This window comes from Gadus morhua, chromosome 6 (genome assembly GCF_902167405.1).
Source record: "Gadus morhua chromosome 6, gadMor3.0, whole genome shotgun sequence".
NCBI lineage: Eukaryota > Metazoa > Chordata > Actinopteri > Gadiformes > Gadidae > Gadus > Gadus morhua.
Genome location: NC_044053.1, coordinates 6,031,756 through 6,052,715, shown reverse-complemented (window position 1 = coordinate 6,052,715; position 20,960 = coordinate 6,031,756). Strand labels below are relative to the sequence as shown.

Sequence of the window (20,960 nt, the reverse complement as noted above, 5' to 3'; positions counted from 1 at the left end):
GCCCAAACTGGTAGACTTGCATCTTTTACGAATATACTTATATGAATATACTAACATGTTTATCCCTGTTCAGCAGTCATGTATCTTCCATGCAGGAAACACCCTTTGATAACTGAAACACCATCGTGACCAACAGTTGACTAGATCTGAAATCTGTAATATATAATAACTACATTATAGGAAATGCATACTTAAGCCAAATTAATGGATTCAGGTTACAGATCCATTTAACTGCATCTCATCTCATATCAAATACCTCGAGGACGACCATACAACTTTCTGCTGTGGTTCTTGTACTTTTGACATGCCATGATGATCTACATGGGACGCTCATCCATTCACTTATATCTCAACACATAAAAAATGATGAAGACAAAAGGACTAACAGCTGGTCCCCCCAGCTGTTAGTCTGATCGGAGTTATGTTCTATATATTCCTCTGTCAACTTCCCAGCGCCTCATCTCAAATGCTGAACACAAGACTGTCCTCAAAGCTTAACTCATTTCAATTTATTGCAGAGATTTATATCACTTGTACATCTCAATCTGATCATAAATCTAAAGCATCGGTAGCAGTAACGATGCATGGTGTCTATAAAAATCAAGTTCAAGTTATCTGAAGCAAAAAGCAACAATCTAAACCGCATATATTCCTGTGAGGGATATATATAACATATTGTGCGTTGTGTAGCGGTATTCATGGAAATTTACAATCTTCATATATGCTCGTACTTAAATATAAACCCTTTACTTTCAAAACAAATAACTTATAACAAAATCACTCTCAAGACACAGGAACTTTTTCGCTCCTACATAATAATGTAAGAGCATGGCCACATTTCAGTCCCTTGCGGGCAGTTTGACATCGCTCAGCTTGCTATTCTCCCCTTTCGGCTTTGGTGGACCGGTTGAAATATAAACCGAAAGATGCTCATAGTAAGACGTTGATCACAGCACGTTTTGTCCCAGCCCACTTCCGTTTGGACAAGCTACAGAGCAGGGTTAAGCACATAGACCTGATCCTAATGGCTGCAAACACAGGTGTGATACGACTGAAAAGCCATAGCCACTTCTATCACTACACCGCAATAATAATGGAAAGAATGTAATCTCGATGCTCCTAGCACTTCCAAAACACTGTGCGCCTTTGCAGCCCGTTTGCTTCCCTTTCAACAAAAAAAGGGCAGCAGACAGAATTTGATATTTAAACATAGCTCAAAAAACGTGTGACGATATAAGCCGTACATGTTTGTGGGAGTGCATGACACTATAGAGGTCTGTGGGAACGGCAGAAGAAAAATACTATGTAGTCAAGAGTCGTAGAGAACTCTTTGTGTGTCCGATCCCCACGTTTACACCAGCTGCGGTCCTCTGGGTCGACACGCTGGGATAGGGTTTCACAGCTTTGTTCTGCGGCGCCCTCAGATGCTGAAGCTCTCCCCGCAGCCACACGTCCCCTTGATGTTGGGGTTGTTGAACACGAACTCAGTAGAAAGCTTGGAGTCCACGAAGTCCATCTCGGTGCCCAGCAGGGTGAGCTGGGCCTTCTTCTCGATGAACACCCGCACGCCTGGAGGACCGCGAGCACACAGCTGTCACATTGCACAGGCGCTGTATGTACACACTCACGGTACTGACGAGAAGCTTTGGCATCAGGCAGTCAAACATGTTGAGAGCGCCCACACATGACACAAGAAAGGAAGTACTACTTTTTTTTTTTTTACAGGTATTGCATAAATGACAAATAGTGCAACATTTCAGCTCATCAACATCAATATTATGTATCTTTTTATGCTTTACACAGAGCGTTATGAAACAAATCTAAAGCGTCGTAATAATACGAAAAACAATATGTTTCCCTTTTTTGCCCTAACCAATAATCCATGAAATGGTGCCAATCCCATCAACAATATTTCATTTAACCTTTGTTTCACAAGGATTAGACTCATTGAGATTTCCATTGAGTGTCCCGGCCAAAGCGGGTAGAAGCAGTGCATTACAGTAGGATATGATAAATAAACTGGAGGAGGAGGGTAAGGAAGACGCTCTGGCCAGACCCACCGTCCTGCAGCACCTCCTCATCGGCCTGGTTCTTCTCCTTCGTGTAGTCCAGTGTGTAGGTCAGTCCGTTACAGCCACGGGTCCTCACGCCTACCTTCAGGCCAATCTGGGCACCCACGGACAGAAGAGGCGTCTCCAGTCAGACACATTTTCAATAGCTTTCCTAGGAGCATCATCGTCACTATACTATAGCATAGCAACTTTACAACTGACAACATACTTTGCCCTAAGCGACATCTGTGGGGTGTTCCACAAAGCCGGTTTTATCACATAACCGGGTAAGTTAACCCAGGGTTTTCGGTAACCCTAGGTTTTCCGTTCCAAAAGGATCACGGTATGTTAGTTGCTATAGCAACATATGCTCTGAATCAAACCTGGTCGGACCAGGTTTTGCTCAGGTTAAGTTTGAAACATAACCCGGTTTTGGGTATTTCAACCGGCGTTCACCGCAGATTTCATGTGTTCACAATGGCATGCCCTTTTGATGAGAGAACTGCTGATATCAGAGCGCAAATTATACGTGCAATCCACCGGGAGCGATTGATAAGACCACGGCTCGACATCTTGGCATATTGGATGACTTTTTGCTGGAGTGGAGAGATATAGATTCTCGCGCAAATCTTTAATATATTTAAATAGCCTTACATAGCCAACACTACCAATCGAGGACCTGGCCTCAGTTCACTCCAGACTATTTGCGTAGCCCTCCGTTTTTTTCAAATGGTAGTTTTATCTAGGCTATAATGCTGGAGATGCTGAGCACATCAGTCGTTTCAGATGACCCATCCAAGATTTGTATCGGCCTCCTATCATACAAAGAGCAATATTGTCTGAGAGTACTATGCCGAGAGGCATTTACAACATAAAGTATAAAATAGTCCTAACGGACTTGCATCCACTGGAGAATGTTCGATCGTAGCCGGCGGCTTTATTACAAGCACTGATCCATCTTGATCTGTGAAGTTGATGAATTGTCACTTTTAGGTTTTCTACCCAGTTACCAAAAAAAGAAACATTTGGAATAGTATGCGCTGTGGCAAGCACACGGTTTGCATGTGTTACTTCGAAGGCAAAAAAAATCTAAAATAGGCCTACAAGAAAACACAAAAACCTACATTCAACCAGTGTGGGGTATGGCCCATGATGACTCTCTGAGGTGGTAGGTACCTCCAGGTACCGGCCTTTTCATGATTGGCTTAAAAAAATGGCTTATTTAAATTTATACCAATACGATGGTGGGAAAAGCTTACCAGTTAGTATGTTTTTTATACTTGATCCTGACCGCTTGGAAGCAATCGGAGTAGGCTACATATTGTTTTAGAAGAAAGGGGTTATGTGGTAGGATCTTTAAGAATCTTTAACTGGGATATTTATATATTCATGGCTCAAATATTAAGGATCATGCTTTTGCCGTGTAACTAACGCATTTACGCGGTCAGCGATCCGCTGCCAGGCTTTGGTTCTCCGGGTTCCAGAGGTTTTAGCGTTCCCTTTTCTTGCGATAATGTCCTTCTCCTCGTCATAGCTCTCCAGGAGAACCTGGAGTTCCATTTCATTGAAATAAGCGGCCCGTTTCGCCATATCGATCAGGGTTTCCATGATCCATACATCACGTCTTTTTAAGTTTGGCGTGGACGCACACAACCCTGTGTTAACCAACCCCGAGTTGATTGAACTAATGCATAACCGCTGCTGTGGAACCGAAAACTCTGGGTTGGTCGGCACAGGGTCAATCAACCTAGAGTTCAGCGTTAACTCAGTGTTTGTTAAACCTCCGTTCGTGGAACACCCCTCTGGATCTTTGAGTCATATTATTGTTGCATTGTTTTAAGCAGACAACTTGCTCATCGGATGTCAATGACTAGACGCAGAAAGTCATTGACATCCAAATTCACTGGAAGTCAATTATAAAAGTGTCTCCCAAGAAGTCAATTGTAAAAGAAAATTAAAGTTACTTCCCCTCCATTCCCATTGAGCATTTAAAATGCCGTAAGGAATATTTTCTGTTAAAGCAAGTATTAAATAGGTCTATTTTACAACAGCCACCACGGATATAGAGTGTTTGGTCCCAATGGGTCTCCAAGATCCTCCTCTATGATGTCAAGAAATGTATTTTTCTGGTACCCCGTTCCCACTCAGGAGAGAGAACTCAACAGAGAGGCAGGCCTCTCTGTTGAGTTCAGGCACAGGCAAGAGGATTTCAGTTTGGACGGACAATGCTGGAACAGGCAAAGCTACTCATTCCAACGCTCACAGGAATGGCTTAAACTATCAAACACCCCAAGCGCTGTAGAACAAAGGAAGCTGCCAGGAAACAGAGACAGGATTCATGCGAGACCGGTGTTCATGTGGTGACCTGGGGAGGTGGGAAGGGAGGGCTAACGACTGATTTCCACCGGGGACGCAAGCTTCTACATGGGAATGGTAGTTCAGTTGGTGACTCACGTATTCAGGCTTGTCTTGTAGCAACATCCTGACTTGGTTCACAGCAGCAGGAGTCTGCAAAGGAACACACGTGGACAGGATCAGTTATCACATGGGAGCAGGGAGCCTTTTCAGGTATCAGCTTCTTGACCAACCATAGCTAGATGTTGAATATGAGGCAACATTTTATATTTCTTTATGGGAATTTGGGAAATTAACCAAATCCTACATCAGCACTCTTTAGAAGAATAGAATGATGAACTTAAGAAAAGTGTGCACCGCATTTGATGTTACGTGAAAAGAATAGGGCAAAGCATATGCAACAAGGAAACAACCAAAAGGCGACCACTTGTGGTCGATACAGATGATTGTGTCCCTGTTGAGAGGACAGCGTCGGTGTCAAGGAGAATGGGAAGGAGAACTTGAGAAACTGCGTAGATGGAACTCTTGGCCGATGATCTCCTGGACCAATGATCTCCATAGGAAAGGCTTACACATTCGGCGACGAACCAATCTTGCTATAACCTTTAGTGACCTGTGTTATCTATTCGCAGCAGCGTCAGCCCTGCCTTGATCGGCTGAAATATTAACATGCTTGCAGTTGATGTCCAATGCGACTACAAATTAAAGCGATCGATCCTCCCGGATGATTCAAATAAATGCAAAACTCTTGATACAAAAAGACAGAATAAGCAGAGTATATGATAAGTGTAGTTTCTCATATACGTTTACTCCTGGTGTCCAATCACGGATCGTTTGGACGTTGTCCGGCAACGCCCAAAAATGTACAATAGGAAAACTTATAATGCAACTGAGATATAAACAAATGTTAACTCAGGATATTACCCGATATAAACAAGTCACCCCGTTGTGTAAGTTGAAGGCTCATGACGTCAATCGTTAGCTACGAACTGCGCGTTGGCTTATGCAACATTGGAACATCGTATTTACTCACTATTAAACACACGGTGGGAATAAAATGTCATTATATAACATTTTATACGACGTGGGGCACTTACCAGTGTTAACGCTGCTCTAGTCGGCAGTATTCTTCTTTTGCTGACCGCTCGGACGGTTGCCCTCACCATGGAGGCAGACATGTTTGCTTGTTTCAAGGAACAACATAAGCGTCACAAGGTATTCTGGCGTTACATTACGCATGCGCGAAATCATATGCGCAGCCCAATCCGTGGACGTTATATATAACGTATGTAATGTATTGTTGCACACGTTGGTCACAGGCGGAGCACATAAGTACACACAATGTTATGAATGTTATAAGATGGTCAATAATTTGGCCAAATAATTTAGTATTACATAACATTTCCCCAATTATATAATCGACAAGTTCAATATAGTGCCTAATTTCCCCATTTTTTAAATATAGGGTATCCAAAATGTTTCACTAAATCGTTTTTACTGTTTCACCTACATGACAAACATCAGAACCTTGAAAGGCTTCTAAAATTCAAAATAGTTCCAATGTAGTATTATAAAGAATTTCGCCTCCAGCCTATAATTTCTTCAATAAAAGATTCATCACCATTAACAGACACCAACTTAGGGGGGGATGTTTTGAGTTTAATGATAAGCAGGTCTTCAGACATAACCACCAGCAAACAGAACGAAAAACAAACCCTCTCTCACACACACACAAACACTCGCTCACTCACTCACACACATACACACTCGCTCACACACATACACACTCGCTCACTCACTCACTCACTCACACACAAACACTAGCTCACTCACACAAACACTCGCTCACACAAACACAAAACACTTGCTTACTCACACACAAACACTCACACACAAACAGGCAGTTTCTAAAAAAACGTGGCCTCTTCGGGGCGGTGTAATTATCCTGCAAATTAAAATTCTACTCTAAGAACATAAGGATGGGCGTAGGAGTGAGCGCACAGAGAGCCTGGACGCACACAGGGACGCCGTCCGGACCCGTTGTCGACCATCCTCTCGGACGACGTCGGTTAGTCAGTGCAAATTTATTAAAACTAATTAAAAAATAAAACTCACTAACAAACACTGGCCATGGGAGAATAGTTATAGGTAAACATAAAAGACAAGAACAACACAAACCATGGCTTGTCTTTTTTAAAAAAATTAAAATTAACACCCTTAAAAAGCACTTCTGAGGAGAAGTTTAGTTTAAACGATAACGAAATGAAACATAGATGAGACTCATTTGGCTTCAAGTCAAGGCTCTGGGCGTCCCGGCCCAATGGCGGGCTGCCATGGTGTTACTTTCAAACGTGTTGGGCTTTTAACTGAAGAGCACCTTCCCTCTGGACCCGAGAACCACTACAAGGAGGGGGGGGAGGGGGGGCAGGGTCGATGCCGTCCACTCCGGAGGGATCCCATCACTCCACTGGACTCCTCCGATGACCAGAGCCGCCGATGTGCGAGTTGGCTAGGCTGCCTGTGGAGCGCAAGGCCGTGCAGAACAAAACAACGTTCGATGGGGCATTCTTCAAAAACCTTTTCTACAGGAAAACTAATAACCTGAATAACCTAAAAACCCAACTAGTTGCACCCACCCGATTGTGGGCCCAATATCACACTTTTGGGCTTCCTCTTCTTCTCCTCTGAGAAGAGTCCACCCTAGGCAGCACAACAAAGTGCTCGATTAATTACTTGTATTCCTAGACACACCAAGGAAACATCCTAGCACATCTGAAAGCGTGGCCACACGGGGCGTCACGTTTATAGGCTCGAGTCATTTCAACACCAATGAAAGCATTTAGTAACAAGTACTGGCGGGAGGAACGGTGAATCACACCGGCCATTTGAGTGCTTCATACCTGCTTGTCTTTGTCTCTGTAATTCCTCATGTAACCAGTAGATGAGGAGGGCGAGGAGCCATAGGACGACATCTCAGTCTTCGGCTTTCCTGCAAGGCCAAAGAAATAAAATAAAAGTTGTCGGTTAAGGACTGCTTTAAGGATGTACAAAGTTGTCATTTCATCAGTAAGTAGGTAAACAAATGTTAAAATTGAATTCTTTGGGGAAAACCGGACAACATAAAAAAAAAAAAAAAAAGAAATGGAGATTTACTAATTATCCCAGATGGGAAATGTCACAGCAGAGACTACATGAACGGTCCGGATATTTCTAAAGAGATGCGCCATATTTTGAACACCAATAACATAGTCACTAGCCAAAGAACCGGGAACCCACCAACAGTACCTGTGGGGCCTCTGTACTGGCTGCAGTCCTTCTTAATATGGGCGTGGGAGCCACACAGGAAGCAGCAGCGTTTCTCTTCGGGTCTCTTCCAGCGCTCCCCCTGCCGCCCTGCCGAGTCCTTGGGGGTCTCCGCCAGATCCTGTCGGTCCCGGGGGTTGTCCGTCCAGTTCTCCATGTCCCGCCTCTGCCTAGACCTGCACACCACAGTACGTTCATCATCGATAAGAGGATAGCAGAAACAGAGGCATCGCAGTATGTAAGGTGAATGCTCGGGACGTTATTGCGGCTTAATGCGTTGAGATATGCATCACATTTAAAATTGAAATTAGAGGCTGGATGAGGACACACATGACACAAATTAAAACAAATAAAAATATATAAACGGCCATTGGCCCAAGCGGGCCAATGGCCGTTTATATATTTTGATTTGTTTTAATTTGTGTCATGCGTGACCTCGTCATGTCTGCCGCTCCTACCTCTTGCGCATGGGGCAGTCTTTCATGAAGTGCCCTATCTTGCCGCAGATCCGACAGCAGCGGTCGTTCGGAGCCAGCTCCCCTTCGGTGAGGACGTCCGGGTCGAAGAAGTACTCCTGGAACCCAACGCAAAACAGCGAGACAAAAGAGGTCAGCGCTCGAGCTCTCCTCAGGTCACAGGACTCAGTGGAGAGGGCGAGCGGCTCCGGGCTTTGGGAAAACCCACCATGGGACTGGGGTACTCGGGAGGGTAGGAGGTGACCGGTGTGCCGAACACCTTCCTGCCGTTGATGAACGCCTTCATGATGAAGTTGGTCACTGTTGGGAGGAGAGGGGGAAATGAAATGTCGCTGATGGAAAAACAAAAGTGCAGGCCCAAACTAATTAGGGTTATGAGATTAAAGCAGAAGATGGGAAACATACTTCTTCTTGACAAACCAGATCCAAGGTTGTGATTCAGGTCGAATGGATCTGTGGAGACAAAACTTTCACATTAATATGGAAACATTTAACCCAATTATCAACTCAACACCCACTACTTCAACCAAGAGATTCTCAGCAAATGAAACACCTTTCTTGGGGGAGGGGGGGGGGGGGGGCACATTATTAGTATTAATATTAATACAGCTCATAAGTTCAGGTTCTATTGGTCAAAGACAAAGTCATTCAACTAGCAGTTAAACGTCAGATCATCCAGCTACATCCAACGACTGTGAGTGAATAACACCAGTAAGGAATTTACATCCATCCACAGATTTGAGTACTAGCTACTGGGGACCCACCCTCAATGACGATGTACTTGGAGGTCCACTGCTTGTTGAAGGTGGTGAGAGGGGCCAGCTGGCGGATGCTGATCACGTGCTCCCTGAAGTCAAAGACCTCGGTGTAGAACTGCAGCAGACCCAGCCACAGCTGCCCCACCGTCTCCACGTTCTTCCCGTGCTGCGGCCAGCGACCGGGCTGCAGAAAGGTGCAAAGACATACGTGTGAAGAGACTTTAAGGAGCCCGTCGAGGGGAAAACCGTTTAAAGCAACCTTTTTTTAATGCAAGAATACAAGGCTGAAAAATATTTATTTTTTACCACAATGTGTGGATGGCTTTGTTGTGTGACAATATAAATGCCATGGTCAGAACATTTTAAAAAGGTTAGTCATCAACGTAACCAATTGCATTAAAGTTCTAAAAACACCTGTAACAAACTCACACCAGAAACTATTTCTGCGACCAATAAATCATTCTGTATACACTAGTGCTGTCAAGCGATTTAAATATTTCATCGCGATTAATGTCATAGTTAACTCAAGATTAATCGCAAATCTTTTTTCTATGCTAAATATCCCTTGATTTCTTTGTCCCATTAATTGTTTTAATTTTTTTAATGCTCCTATCAACATGGAGAAGTGCATCGGCTTGCCTAGTGCAAATGTTTTTTTATTGATAACAACATTAGCATATACTGATCTAAACAGGACGATACAAAAAAAAAAGCCTGTAGTGCAATTAAACGATGAACATACAAACATACTGCCTTGAACATAGCAGTCAGGCTACTGCCTCTTCGTTTTGAGGCAAATAAAAAAAAAGAAATAAAAAAAAAAGAAATAATAAATTGCGTTAATCGCGCGATAAAAAAATTGACGCCGTTAAAATCAGTTTGCGTTAACGCTGTTAATAACGCGTTTAACTGACAGCACTAGTACAAACTAAAACGACCACTACGGTTCTTTAAGAATGAAGAGATACAATATTGAGACATGCGTAATTTAGAAGAAGGACCAACCACAAGGGGTCCTACCCATACAACTCAAGGCCTCTGAAGGTCTGTCTGGCTCAGTAACATCACTGATCAGCAGAGGAACGGAGACAAGCAAGTTTCACTTTTCAGTGTACTGAAACTCATCAACATAATCTGCTGATTAGCTTCTGTAAGCGCCAGGAATAGAGTGAAAAGTATGGTTGCGCAATGGCCTTTGTTATGTGTTATTTGTTATGTGAGCTACACCCTTGATAGCAAGCTATACTGTGCTGGGTTAAGATAGACATCTATAGTCTAAGTATATAAACAGTAAGACACTCACCAGCGCTTTCAGGTCATCAAAGAAGTACACGTTCCAACCATCCACGAGCAACTCTGGTTTCTTCTCTCCATCGTAAATCTGAGAGAAAACACGTTTATGATGCGTTGATTTTTTTTATACAACGGTTAAGTCGTCCTTATTACTTCTTTATTTATTTTTTGGATTCCATCTCCAAACGTTCAGATGTCTACAAGAGGCATATTTTAGACTTCCCAAATCAAATCTTAACATTCTTTAAAAAGAGATCCATTAAAAATAACATTTTAAGGGCTCATGTCATGCCATGAGCTCTTCACCCACACCTGGTGGCAGGACATGAGCCCTTCCGTGTCTGTAGAACAACTGAATGAATCAATTAGCGAGTCTACCTCCTGAAGGACTGGAATGACCGGGGGATTCCTCTGCTGGAGAAAGAAGAGCGCCAGCAGAGTGTAGGCGTAGGAGGAGAGGCTGCCGCGGGACGCGTCGCCAATGTCGCACATCTGCAATAGAACGGTTTTATTTCTATTTGCTACGATTTTATTCAACTTGGTCCAAGTCCTTCATGAAAGAAGGGCGGGGGAATTCACTATTCGGTCTGTGGCTTCACCTTGGCAAACACCTTCATCACATAGCACAGGATCTTCACTCTCCAGTCGATGGCGGCATAGCAGGCCAGCAAGTGCGTGTTATGGAGAGCCTGAGAAGGATGCATAACGGTCAAGGGAGAAGGGGTGGAGCCTAAAGATAAGGAAGGTCAGAGAAATGACTTCTAATCAAGGAAACCGTGCACCACGTCCGATTAGTACGAGGTCCTCACCAGCGTGTTGTACAGACTGATGTCTCCTTCGAGGCCAGTGCGAACGTGGTAGAACTTGACGATGGGCACCTTGGCTGTGGTAATAGGCAGGATGTTCCTCAAACCTTCAGGAACAGAGGAACCAAACTAGTAAGCACGCACTCGCTTTTTCCTGTGTCTGTTCAATTAGAGCACTCAAATATTTCACATTTGAGGGACGGGAAGAACGTAGAATAGATATTCATGCGTCGTCTCTAACCTGGATGTTTCCGCAGCAGTCTCGCCATGCTCTCGATAATACTGATGCAGTCCAGATCCTGCCGATCAATAAAACAGGGAAACAGATTGATTAAGAGGGTCAATTAGGCAATCGCACCCTACCATAGTGTAGATTCATGAATGACTTTACGTTCGACATTAAATTCCCTTAAATGCTTCCATTTCCTGCAAACCATGGCTACATCGACTCCTGTGTGATGACAAGAGATGTGATTAGACAATCACTGAACAGGATTCCGAGCCACGATCGTGTACGTACGTCTGCCGTCTCCTGCCCGTCCAGGACCATGCAGATGTCCAGGTCGCTCTGGCGGAAGCCAAACCCATTCTTGGATGAGCCAAATAGCTGCAATCTTGCCGATGGACAATGAAACACTTGGCCTAGGAAGAACACAGAAAGGAACAAGTCCTGTTCTCATCACTCTAAACTTACTTTTGTGCATGCAACCAAAAGTCAACACCAGAATTCGCTAAAACAGAGGTCTCAGTTAATTCACCTGCAAACTGCTTTTGGATGAAGTTCTCCACGTCTTGAAGGATGTGCTCTCGGACGCTGACCTCTGGTTTATCAGGGGCGAAGTCCTCTGCAGAGACACAGGCACAGCGGACAGGGTGACCCACCTACATCTTTTACTGGCGCCACCATGGTTTTATGGCCTCCACTGATGCGCAGGGAGCAGTATCACCCGATGGATTAAGCCACGACCCATGGCATAATCTGTCCAGCGGGACTAGTTTGAAGGTCGTCATCCTTGGTGAATAATGCATCTCAAATGCGTGTTTCTTTTTACCGAATGAATCACCAAGCGGTACGTGGCTGGCAGATAAATAAGCTCCTCCACCATCAAGTCATCTTTTGATCACACCGCGGTACACTTGATCACGTAATGCAGTCAAAATCTCTCAGACAGATTTCCATTTAAAAACATTGAAACGAGTTGATTGCACCGAGTATTTTGTGGACGCAGACAGAAAGGAGGAGCAGACGTACTGAAGCACTGTTCGCAGATTTGGTTGAGCGTTTTGAGGAACCTCGCCGTCATGGCGGGCAACGGCTCCAGCTCCACTTTCTTGAACTCCTCCGGGCAGTCCTTCTTGAGGTGGCCGTCCCGCTTGCACAAGCTGCAGACCACCATGTGGGACTGAGGGAGGAATGAAGCCCGTCAGGAGCAGCAGCATAGTGACCCTGCTTCCAAGTAGGGCTGGGCGATTAAACGAATTTTGATCGCGATTACGATTTTTAGCGTCAAACGATCAGAAAATTAACATAAGCGTTTTCCGATTTGTTTTTGTGATTTATAGAAAGGGCAGAACACCTGGACACATATCTGTATATCATTTTTGATTGAAACATTTTCTTCTTGACCATTTTTTGTATTTTTTTAAGGCAAAGTTCTCAGTTACAAAGTTCTTTTTGGGAGAGACATGGTGAATAAATACATCATGTTTTCAAACTCAAAAATAATCGTTTGAATAATCGTGATTTCAATATTGACCAAAATAATCGTGATTATGATTTTTCCAGTAATCCAGCAACCCTACTTCCAAGTACCAATGTATTTGATTAGCTAAATAAATAGACAAACAAACTAAACAATATATCTGCCAACGGCCAGTAAAACAAAAAAAAGGGATTAACGTACCTTGCCCCGAGTGAATGCCTGCCTGGTGAACTCGTAGCCCTGACTCACAGGCTTCTGCTTCTGGGTTTCAGGTCTCTCGCCGCCGGCTCCGCCCTTGGCGACCTTGGGGGTCAGAGTGGGAGGAGCCTGCTCCTCCTCGTCGTCCATGGACCCCGGCAGGTCAAAGTCGGGACCCTCCTCGTCAGAGAGGAGCTCCTCGCCGGAGATCTCGTCCAGCACAAAGAGCTCGTCGTCCTCCGTGGTGACGCTGTCGAGGTGGAGGCGACCGTACACGTCGTCTTCGTCCTCCTCCTCCTGCTCTCGCTCCTCCTCTTCGTCATCGTCGTCATCGTCGTCGTCGTCGTCTTCTTCGGAGAGGCTGCTTTTGCCCAGGTCCATCTTCTCCTTCTCAGAGTCGTTCTCCACCTCCTCCTCTTGTTCTATGATGCAGTCCGAGTCCAGCGGGTCTCGGGGGGCCGGAGGCGTGCCGGCGTCACGCGGGCCAAGGCCGAGCGCGCCCACACCCTTCAGGAGCGGGGCCGCGGGGTCCGGCCTGGGGGCCTTGTCGCCCCTCGGGGGCCCACGCGGTTTCTCCGACTTGTGGTTGGTGCTGGGTGAGTTGAGCGGCAGGGCGAAGTACTTGTAGGTGGTTTTGAGGCAGTGGACGAAGTACTCGTACATCTGCGGACTGTTCATGGAGCGGGCGACGTTACGTTTTACGGCAAACGGGTCTGAGAGCAGAAGAGATACAAGCCGCCGGGGGGGGGGGGGGGGGAAACAGGATCATGTTAAACACTTCATAATCGTTTTGTGACTGGATTCTGTACATTTCCTTTGAATTTTTTTCGAGCATAAGCAAAAGGAACCAGACAGGCTCTCACCCTCCACCGCCATGCGCTTCTTTGGCCAATCTTTGGCCTCGCGGGAGAGGATGGCTTTGGTGCGCACGCTGATGACGTTGTCGACCATGTTGAACTCCAGCGAGTAGAAGCGGAGCATTTCGACCCACAGCTGTCCGACAGCCACAGAGGAGAGATCCTTCTGGAACGCCAGGGGGACCTAAGGAGAGCCCCCCCAACACACAAATACAGTGAAACAGTGCAATCCATACATCTAGCTACTCTACTATCCATTTTAAAAGTCACATGTAAACCGTTGTGAAAAAAGGTCAATCACCAGTTGATTAGTGATGATGAAGATCCAAATGGGTGTTAATTACAACAAGATGACAAATATGCAAGAAAGTTGACTAACGCTGGCCAACACTCATTCAACATATTGGCAGACTTCATCTGACAGCGCCGTTAAACTCATCAACGGATGTGGCATACGTTTATGCGTGTTTTTATTACTTCCTCTGCACAGGGTTGTGGTGGGAGTTTGGATACCTTGCCCTTGGCGTGCAGCGAGGCGTCTTTGCCGGCGGGCGCGTACGCCCAGTGCACGTGTCCGTCCTCGAGGCGCGTGAGGCTGAAGTCGGCCAACCTGCCCAGCGAGAACTCCTTGATCTGAGGGGAAACGGAAGAGAATGAACCGGAGGGAATCAGGAACCAACTGCTCCGACGCCTTCATTGAGGCGGTGGTTTTTATTTATCGAATAAATTAAAAGGGGAGGTGGAGGATATTCAAAAACACACCCACCTCAAAATTCAGATAGGTGGGCAGGAGCGGTTCTGTCCGCTGCTGCAGGAAGTAGATGACCATCAGGGCCAAGACGTAGGCCGGCAGGCCCCCCTCGTCGGCACAGTCCAGCTGACAGATCTACGGCAGCAGACGCAACCAATACTCAGACCATTTAATCTCGTCACCGACAGACATGTTCCGCTTCCTGCTAAACAGGCACGTCATCGAACATAGCCCCGTTAGGGCTGGAGAGCAGGGGTTAAAATTAACTTTTTCTTCACCACCGTCCCGGAAACGTCCCGAAAAACATTTTGAACCGTCCCCATAAATCTTTTTTACATTTTGAGTTGTTACTTACTGATGATATACTTAAAACACAATATTGATGAAATAATATATTTATTTCCAGATGACAAGCAACACCCTCAGTGGCAGAGCTGTGGTCGCAGAGCAGCAGGCTCTCGCACTGCTTGCAGCTGGAGCAACGCGAGACTGCCTAAAATGCCATCTTATGCGCGCCTTTTTCGTGGCACGGTGTGAGCGTTTACACTGCCCGAGGTAAATTGCCTGCTTGAGCCAGAACCCCGTTTTACCCTCCCGCACCCTAAACATATTTGCGGTTTATTGCGTTTCATTCTGATGTAAATGCGACAGCGCCGCGGTTTCCGGGGGGACTTGGGTTAGCGACAAAAGAGTCTTTGAAGAGACAACGCAGCATATCATCATGAGCAGTTCTAACTGAAATGAAAGGAATCCGCAAGCTGCTGATCATGTAAGAGAAGGTGACGCGGTCGCATTAAACAAAGACGTTGAAAGATGGTGCGATCTACGAGAGAGACCAGAGGAACTGTCCTTACGAGGCTTTTGTCGGGATGAAAAAAAACAAGTGGTCATCGGGTCAAACATTCTGGGGCAGTGTTTCCCAAACATAGAACAATGTGTGGCACAGCGCCACAGAATCAAATTGATTGTGCTTTTTTTTTTTTTAAGCGATTTTGAAATCTAAATATCGTTCCGTTCATTCATCTACGAATAGCACTCTTTCTCCTTGACACACACACACACACACACACACACACACACACACACACACACGCTCCTCTCAATGCGCCTACAAAGGCAAACCCGAAGCAGCGGGATATGTAAGGGATAATGTATAGAACATTATCCCGCTTATTACATGGCTACTTGCCAAAACGAAAAAATAACTGAAATGTGTCTTTTTACAATTTATTTGATACCAGCATTCGTAGTGTTGATCAGCAGAGAAATAGTCCACCAAAGACGTTGACGTTGCTTAGCAACCGAAGACGCTGGGGTTGACAAGTTACCGGTACTTGCGGAGTGATACCAAAGACGAAAAATCAGTTGTTTTCCTTGTGGGCCGGTCCACTTTGAAAATTATTCTAAAGAGGTCTAGACTCCGTGCGCAGCCCTGCCTTCTCCAGTGAACCGAGAAAGCCCGCGCCATGACGAACGGGTGATTTTACCCCCTCTGTCTCACTGAACAACACAAACGCGAGCGCGCCAGCCAATTGAGCGAAGCCCAGTCCTTTTTCCATTAAACAAGTCTTTTCCACCGGCCGCGAACACGTTCTGGTTCGCAGAAAGTGTTGAAAACTTAAAACAGAAAAATGAAGTCAGCGCCCACAAAATTCTCTTCGTACCGAGGTCGACCCGAGAGAGAATAAAAAAAACTTCCCGATGACAATTAATGAGGTCCCCGAGACGTCGTTAATTTCCATCCCTGGGCTGGAGTTCCTGGGGTAACTACAGTGATGAGTGGGACTGCGTGTGGGAGAACTCACCTGGGCCCAGTGTCTGAAGGCGATGACCAGTGGGAGGACGAGGGGCTGCTGATTGGCCAGAGTAGCCAGGTAGGAGGTGGTCTGGCAGGCATGGTCGTTCCCTGCACTCACTTTGCACACCAGCCGACTGCGAGTGACACAACAACTTGCATGTTTTCCTCAAGGAACATTTCAGGCGGTAGACACTCATTTCCTGTGATTCAAATTCCTGTTACAACAGCATTAACCAGTATTCTGAAAAGTTTATGATAAAAAAATCGTAATAAAACTAAGTCAAAGGCTGGATGACTGGTGAAGAATGACGAATAAGAAACGCAGCCCACTCAAGAATAACTGACAAAGCAGGGGGAAGCAAACGGAAATGGCTCAAATATCCAAACCAAACACTCACCTTTGTTTCTCTTTGCAGATCACCACAGGTACCCTTGCATGGAAATCAGCATCCAGGTCAACAAAGAGAGCTGGAAGCAAACGACATGTTCAAATAAAACGCCAATATTCATGAAACCACAGCTCATCGTAGTCCTCGGTGTGGTCGTTTCAGAGAAAACGCTAGAGACTCACGGCTGGCTGAGAGGCTCTCCCGGACCCGCAACAAGACCTCTGGCTGATGCATCTGTGAACACATTCCATGTCAAAGCCTTTACACAACAGGAATGCCACACAAAACTGTGTTTGAATACGTCAAGCATAGTGGTCAGAGATTTTCCCCCCCCAAAAAGCATACACCAAAAAAAAAAACACGGTCACTCAATGTGGCACCACTCACGTGAAGGGGATACAGAATGTCAATGTTGATGTCTGCGTCCTTGAATCCAAACTTGGTGCAAGAGGATCCATAAAGTCTGAGCTGTATTTCTACAACACAGAGAGCAAGAGAGAGCGAGAGCGAGAAAGAGGAAACAATTTTTTGTTACATTTGCAACTGGTATTACACAAAAGTTGTGGGCTAATAATTACAGCCAATATGACGTAACCATTCCATTTAATTTCCCCCCCACACAGAACTGAGAATGTGGCGCGCCATCTTATCTGCCCTGGTGGCTCACCAGGCAGGACGGAGAGGAGCAACGCCTGCATGGTGGAGACGATGTCCTGTCTCTTGGCCACGTCCTCCTCCGTCAGCCCCTGCGCCGTGAACACCGCCTGCAGGGCGGTGCCCACCTCCGTCACCTGGGCCGGGCCTGGGGGCTTGATCTCAGTCAGCATCTCCTGCTCGCGCTTCTCCTACAGACACATCAACACGTGACAGAATGTTCTGCAAAGAGGGTTCAACGCACTCGGACTGAGATCAGAGTTTGATTACGCTGTCCCATGACAGATGATGGTGGATACCAGTGCGTATGCCAGTACTGACGAGTGTCAGTTTAAGATTTATTAGCCAAAAGTATTTGCACATGCACACACAGATTTCAGCCTGGAACGCACAGACTCAACTATAGTAAGCCTAGACAGAGAAGGATGCCTTGTCAGTGGTTGAGAAAGGTGAGGTCATACCCTGGCTCGCTTCTTGTGCCACTTGTCCTGCGAGTGTCTTTGGGCGGCGGACAATGACTCCAACAGCACATCACACAGGGAGCAGGTGTACATCGCGTTTGGGTTGTTTCGGGCCCTCTGATTAAATTTAAAAAAGTAAAGACGTTATATCATAGGAAGTTGTTACACTTGGTGGATTCCCCACATCAGACAAATCTCTGTTCTTTCAATTTAACAACTATTATTTGGGCCGGATTCCTGCAGACCGTCACCTTTTTAAGGCGAGAGATCTGGTCTTGGACAAGCAGCTCCTCCGCTTCCTGAAGGAGTTGCAACTCTTTGGCGGAGAGCGTTGACTCATCGATTACCGGACCCTGATCTTCCTCTCCAAACCCCCTCCGTCGGTCACGGTTCCTACGCCTTCCACCTAAGGAGAAACAAAAAACATCAAACCATTATTGCAAAAACAAAGACCCATTACAAACATGCTAATTGACTGGGCCTTCTTCATCGGTTGTGCTTACCGGAATTATGAACGGAATCAGCAGGTTCCCTGTTCCCATAGTCCCTTTCATCCCTCATGTGTTCCCCCTTCCTCCATTGTTGCGGTTGTTGTTGCTGCTGCGGATGCTTCGGGTGCCCTCTCCAGCCATCGCCCCGAACTTCCCTGTTCTGGGGCCCAGGAAAACTTCGGACGCCCTGCTGCTGTGAGGGACTGTGCCCACCTCTGAAGCCGCCAGGGGAGCTACTCAAAGGACCCATCCCACCTTTGTTGGGGCTGGGGCGGTATGGTACTCCTCCCTGGTTCTTCCGGTTCTGTTGACCTCCAGCTGGTATGGGGTTGTAGCCATGTCTACTCTCTTGGGATCTCCAGGTGTCTGCCTCATCTGTGGCCGTGTTCCTCAGCCGAGAGCCTTGCTTGTCAGAGCGTGGCCGGCCTGGCTCTTCCATAGTCTTGAATTAAAACTAAAACATTTAAATAAATTAATGTTCAATGAAACGATAGCCCCTCTACGATCAAAATCAATTCAGTCCATTCAGTCAAATGAGATGAATGAATAATTTGCTAAAAACTTACCTTAATGAATTCTAAAATATAAACAGATTTATTCCGCAGTAATTTAATACATGACATTCAGCTCGAGTAGATAATGTGCAGTCAACCGTTATTAAACGGTAGACGTTAGTTGTAACTAACGTTAGTTCCATTGATCCAGTTTATAATTTAAAATAAATTAAGTTGTTGTGTTGAACGATGGTTAAAAAAAATGGCACCGTTGTGTAGTACCACTAGTAGCAAGGCATCAACTACCACCATGACATTGCCCTAGCTAAGCATTCCGAAAGCAATTTGCATGAAGGTCCTGTCCTTAAATCAGATGCAAGTTCTTCTCAACTTGATACTCAGCAAATACAAGTTATATCATATCACATTACATAAGTAAAAATTGCGTATCGAGGCCACCCAGCAATCTACCTAGCAAGCTGCGGCTAATATTAGCTGGCAGGTCGTTCTCATAGATACGTTGCTATCTTGGCAGCTAGCTGTAAGGAAATAGAGCTAAGTTAGCAGAAAAAAGTTGATTCAATTCACACATCCGATTATGAATTACCTGTTGCGTTTATGTGGTCAACATATTTGGGCACAAACTCAAGCCTTGCTCAGCTCTGACTGTGCATGTTCCCTTGTCTTGCGCTTGAGTTTCAAAGGGGTGGGGTAAAATTGTTGTTTTCTAGACGTCATTTGGAAAAACGTGACGTAAAGGATTGCGATTGGCTGCTGTTTTCGTGACGCCGAAGCTACGCGGTTCGACTCTGGCATTAAAAAAATAGAGATGAAATAGCACCACCTAATGTCGGGGCTGAGAATTGGTCTGACAGCTTCTTATTCAACAAAGCCTGTAAAGTAGATATCCATCCTGCACATACAAAACTGACTACAAATGTACAGCAAATCCCTTACAGTGAATAGTCGAGATGTGTTTTTCACGTTCTCCACTCTCTGCCCCACAACACTTATAGGACCCGTAATGAAAAATCCAATAGTTAAACAAATCCAACCTTTTATTGAGTGATGCACTATTGGGCATAGTTCTTCTAATTCTAGTTCTAGTCCTTCTTCCTTCCTTTCATTCTAGTTCTAGTTCTTCTTCCTTCCTTTCACACTGTAAAAAGAAAATAGTTGGATCAACTTAATTTAATTACTTCAATTGGTAACACGTAAATGAATTAAGTTTATTCAAATAAAAATAGCAAGTTAGACTAACCCAAGCAAGTTAGACTAACTCAAACTTAAAATGAATGCACAACAAATTAAAATGTCTTATTTTCCAACTCAATTATTTGCTATATCCTGAAGCAAGATACTGCTTCCTTAGAACCCAATATTCTGACTTGAGGTTAAGAATATTTTTTATAATAACCTTAATGTGAAATGTAAGTTTACTCAACATAATTAAAATACTTTTTTACAATGAAAGATTTAAGTTGGCTTTCAAAAAAATATCACATTTTCAAATCTTTTTTTTTTAAATACTTTATTATATGAAAGTATAAAACACAACATGCTGATATCTTCCAACACATTTCAAATTAAATGCATACAGGTTAAATTTCCTTTTTTCTTTGACCATATATGCACAACATGCATCACATTTTATACTACAGAAAGATTTTAGTAATTTTCAATTGCTTAACCATTCCTGTAACTGCATGCATTTTTGATATAGCAGTCGACAAATGTAGCTCATTCAGGATAGCTTAAAGGACAATTCCGGTACTTAGCACATTGAGCCCCCTTTCTGGGTTGTCTTCCATCCTAGACAACCCAGAAAGGGTTGTAAACAAGAGTTTTTTCGTTTACCGACTTGTCCTTCTAGTTGCATTGAATGCAGCCTTATACAAAATTCTTATTGTTGGTCACTGTGGATGGACTCCGCTGCCCCAAAACGGCTAATCATCCCCCCGACCAAAGCGTCCGCTATGGTCTCCGCCCCCTGGTCAGGCAGAGCGTACGCCTCCGGCCGCTTGGTAAAATAGTCCATGGCCGTGAGGACATACTTGTTCCCCCTCTCTGTGCAGGGTAGCGGGCCCACCACATCCACCCCAACCCTCTCCATAGGGGACCC

The 20,960-nt window shown here is 45.1% G+C and overlaps 2 protein-coding genes across 5 annotated transcripts; both read right to left on the bottom strand.

The window, feature by feature from the left end:
- Positions 1-489: 489 nt before the first annotated feature.
- On the bottom strand, positions 490-5,639 carry isca1 (iron-sulfur cluster assembly 1). The gene is made up of 4 exons (XM_030358037.1): positions 5,504-5,639; positions 4,506-4,559; positions 2,061-2,166; positions 490-1,569 (listed from the first exon to the last, which is right to left on the bottom strand). The coding sequence occupies exons 1-4, from the start codon at positions 5,582-5,584 to the stop codon at positions 1,421-1,423; spliced, it is 390 nt and encodes a 129-aa protein (XP_030213897.1). The 5' UTR covers positions 5,585-5,639; the 3' UTR covers positions 490-1,420.
- Positions 5,640-6,044: 405 nt separating this feature from the next.
- On the bottom strand, positions 6,045-19,555 carry tut7 (terminal uridylyl transferase 7). Of its 4 annotated transcripts, none has more exons than XM_030358032.1 (29): positions 19,446-19,555; positions 18,357-18,798; positions 18,105-18,259; positions 17,854-17,970; positions 17,406-17,583; positions 17,126-17,214; positions 16,921-16,972; positions 16,748-16,817; positions 16,357-16,483; positions 14,567-14,686; positions 14,314-14,433; positions 13,807-13,984; positions 12,947-13,656; positions 12,295-12,445; positions 11,801-11,887; positions 11,563-11,684; positions 11,284-11,341; positions 11,046-11,149; positions 10,836-10,925; positions 10,615-10,728; positions 10,247-10,324; positions 8,950-9,127; positions 8,591-8,638; positions 8,394-8,485; positions 8,168-8,283; positions 7,683-7,885; positions 7,307-7,395; positions 7,043-7,106; positions 6,045-6,924 (listed from the first exon to the last, which is right to left on the bottom strand). In XM_030358032.1, the coding sequence occupies exons 2-29, from the start codon at positions 18,781-18,783 to the stop codon at positions 6,866-6,868; spliced, it is 3,996 nt and encodes a 1,331-aa protein (XP_030213892.1). In that variant the 5' UTR covers positions 18,784-18,798; positions 19,446-19,555; the 3' UTR covers positions 6,045-6,865. The 4 variants fall into 4 exon arrangements, with proteins under 4 accessions (XP_030213892.1, XP_030213893.1, XP_030213894.1 ...); XM_030358033.1 differs by having other exon boundaries at positions 7,692-7,885; XM_030358034.1 differs by lacking the exon at positions 7,043-7,106.
- Positions 19,556-20,960: the final 1,405 nt, after the last annotated feature.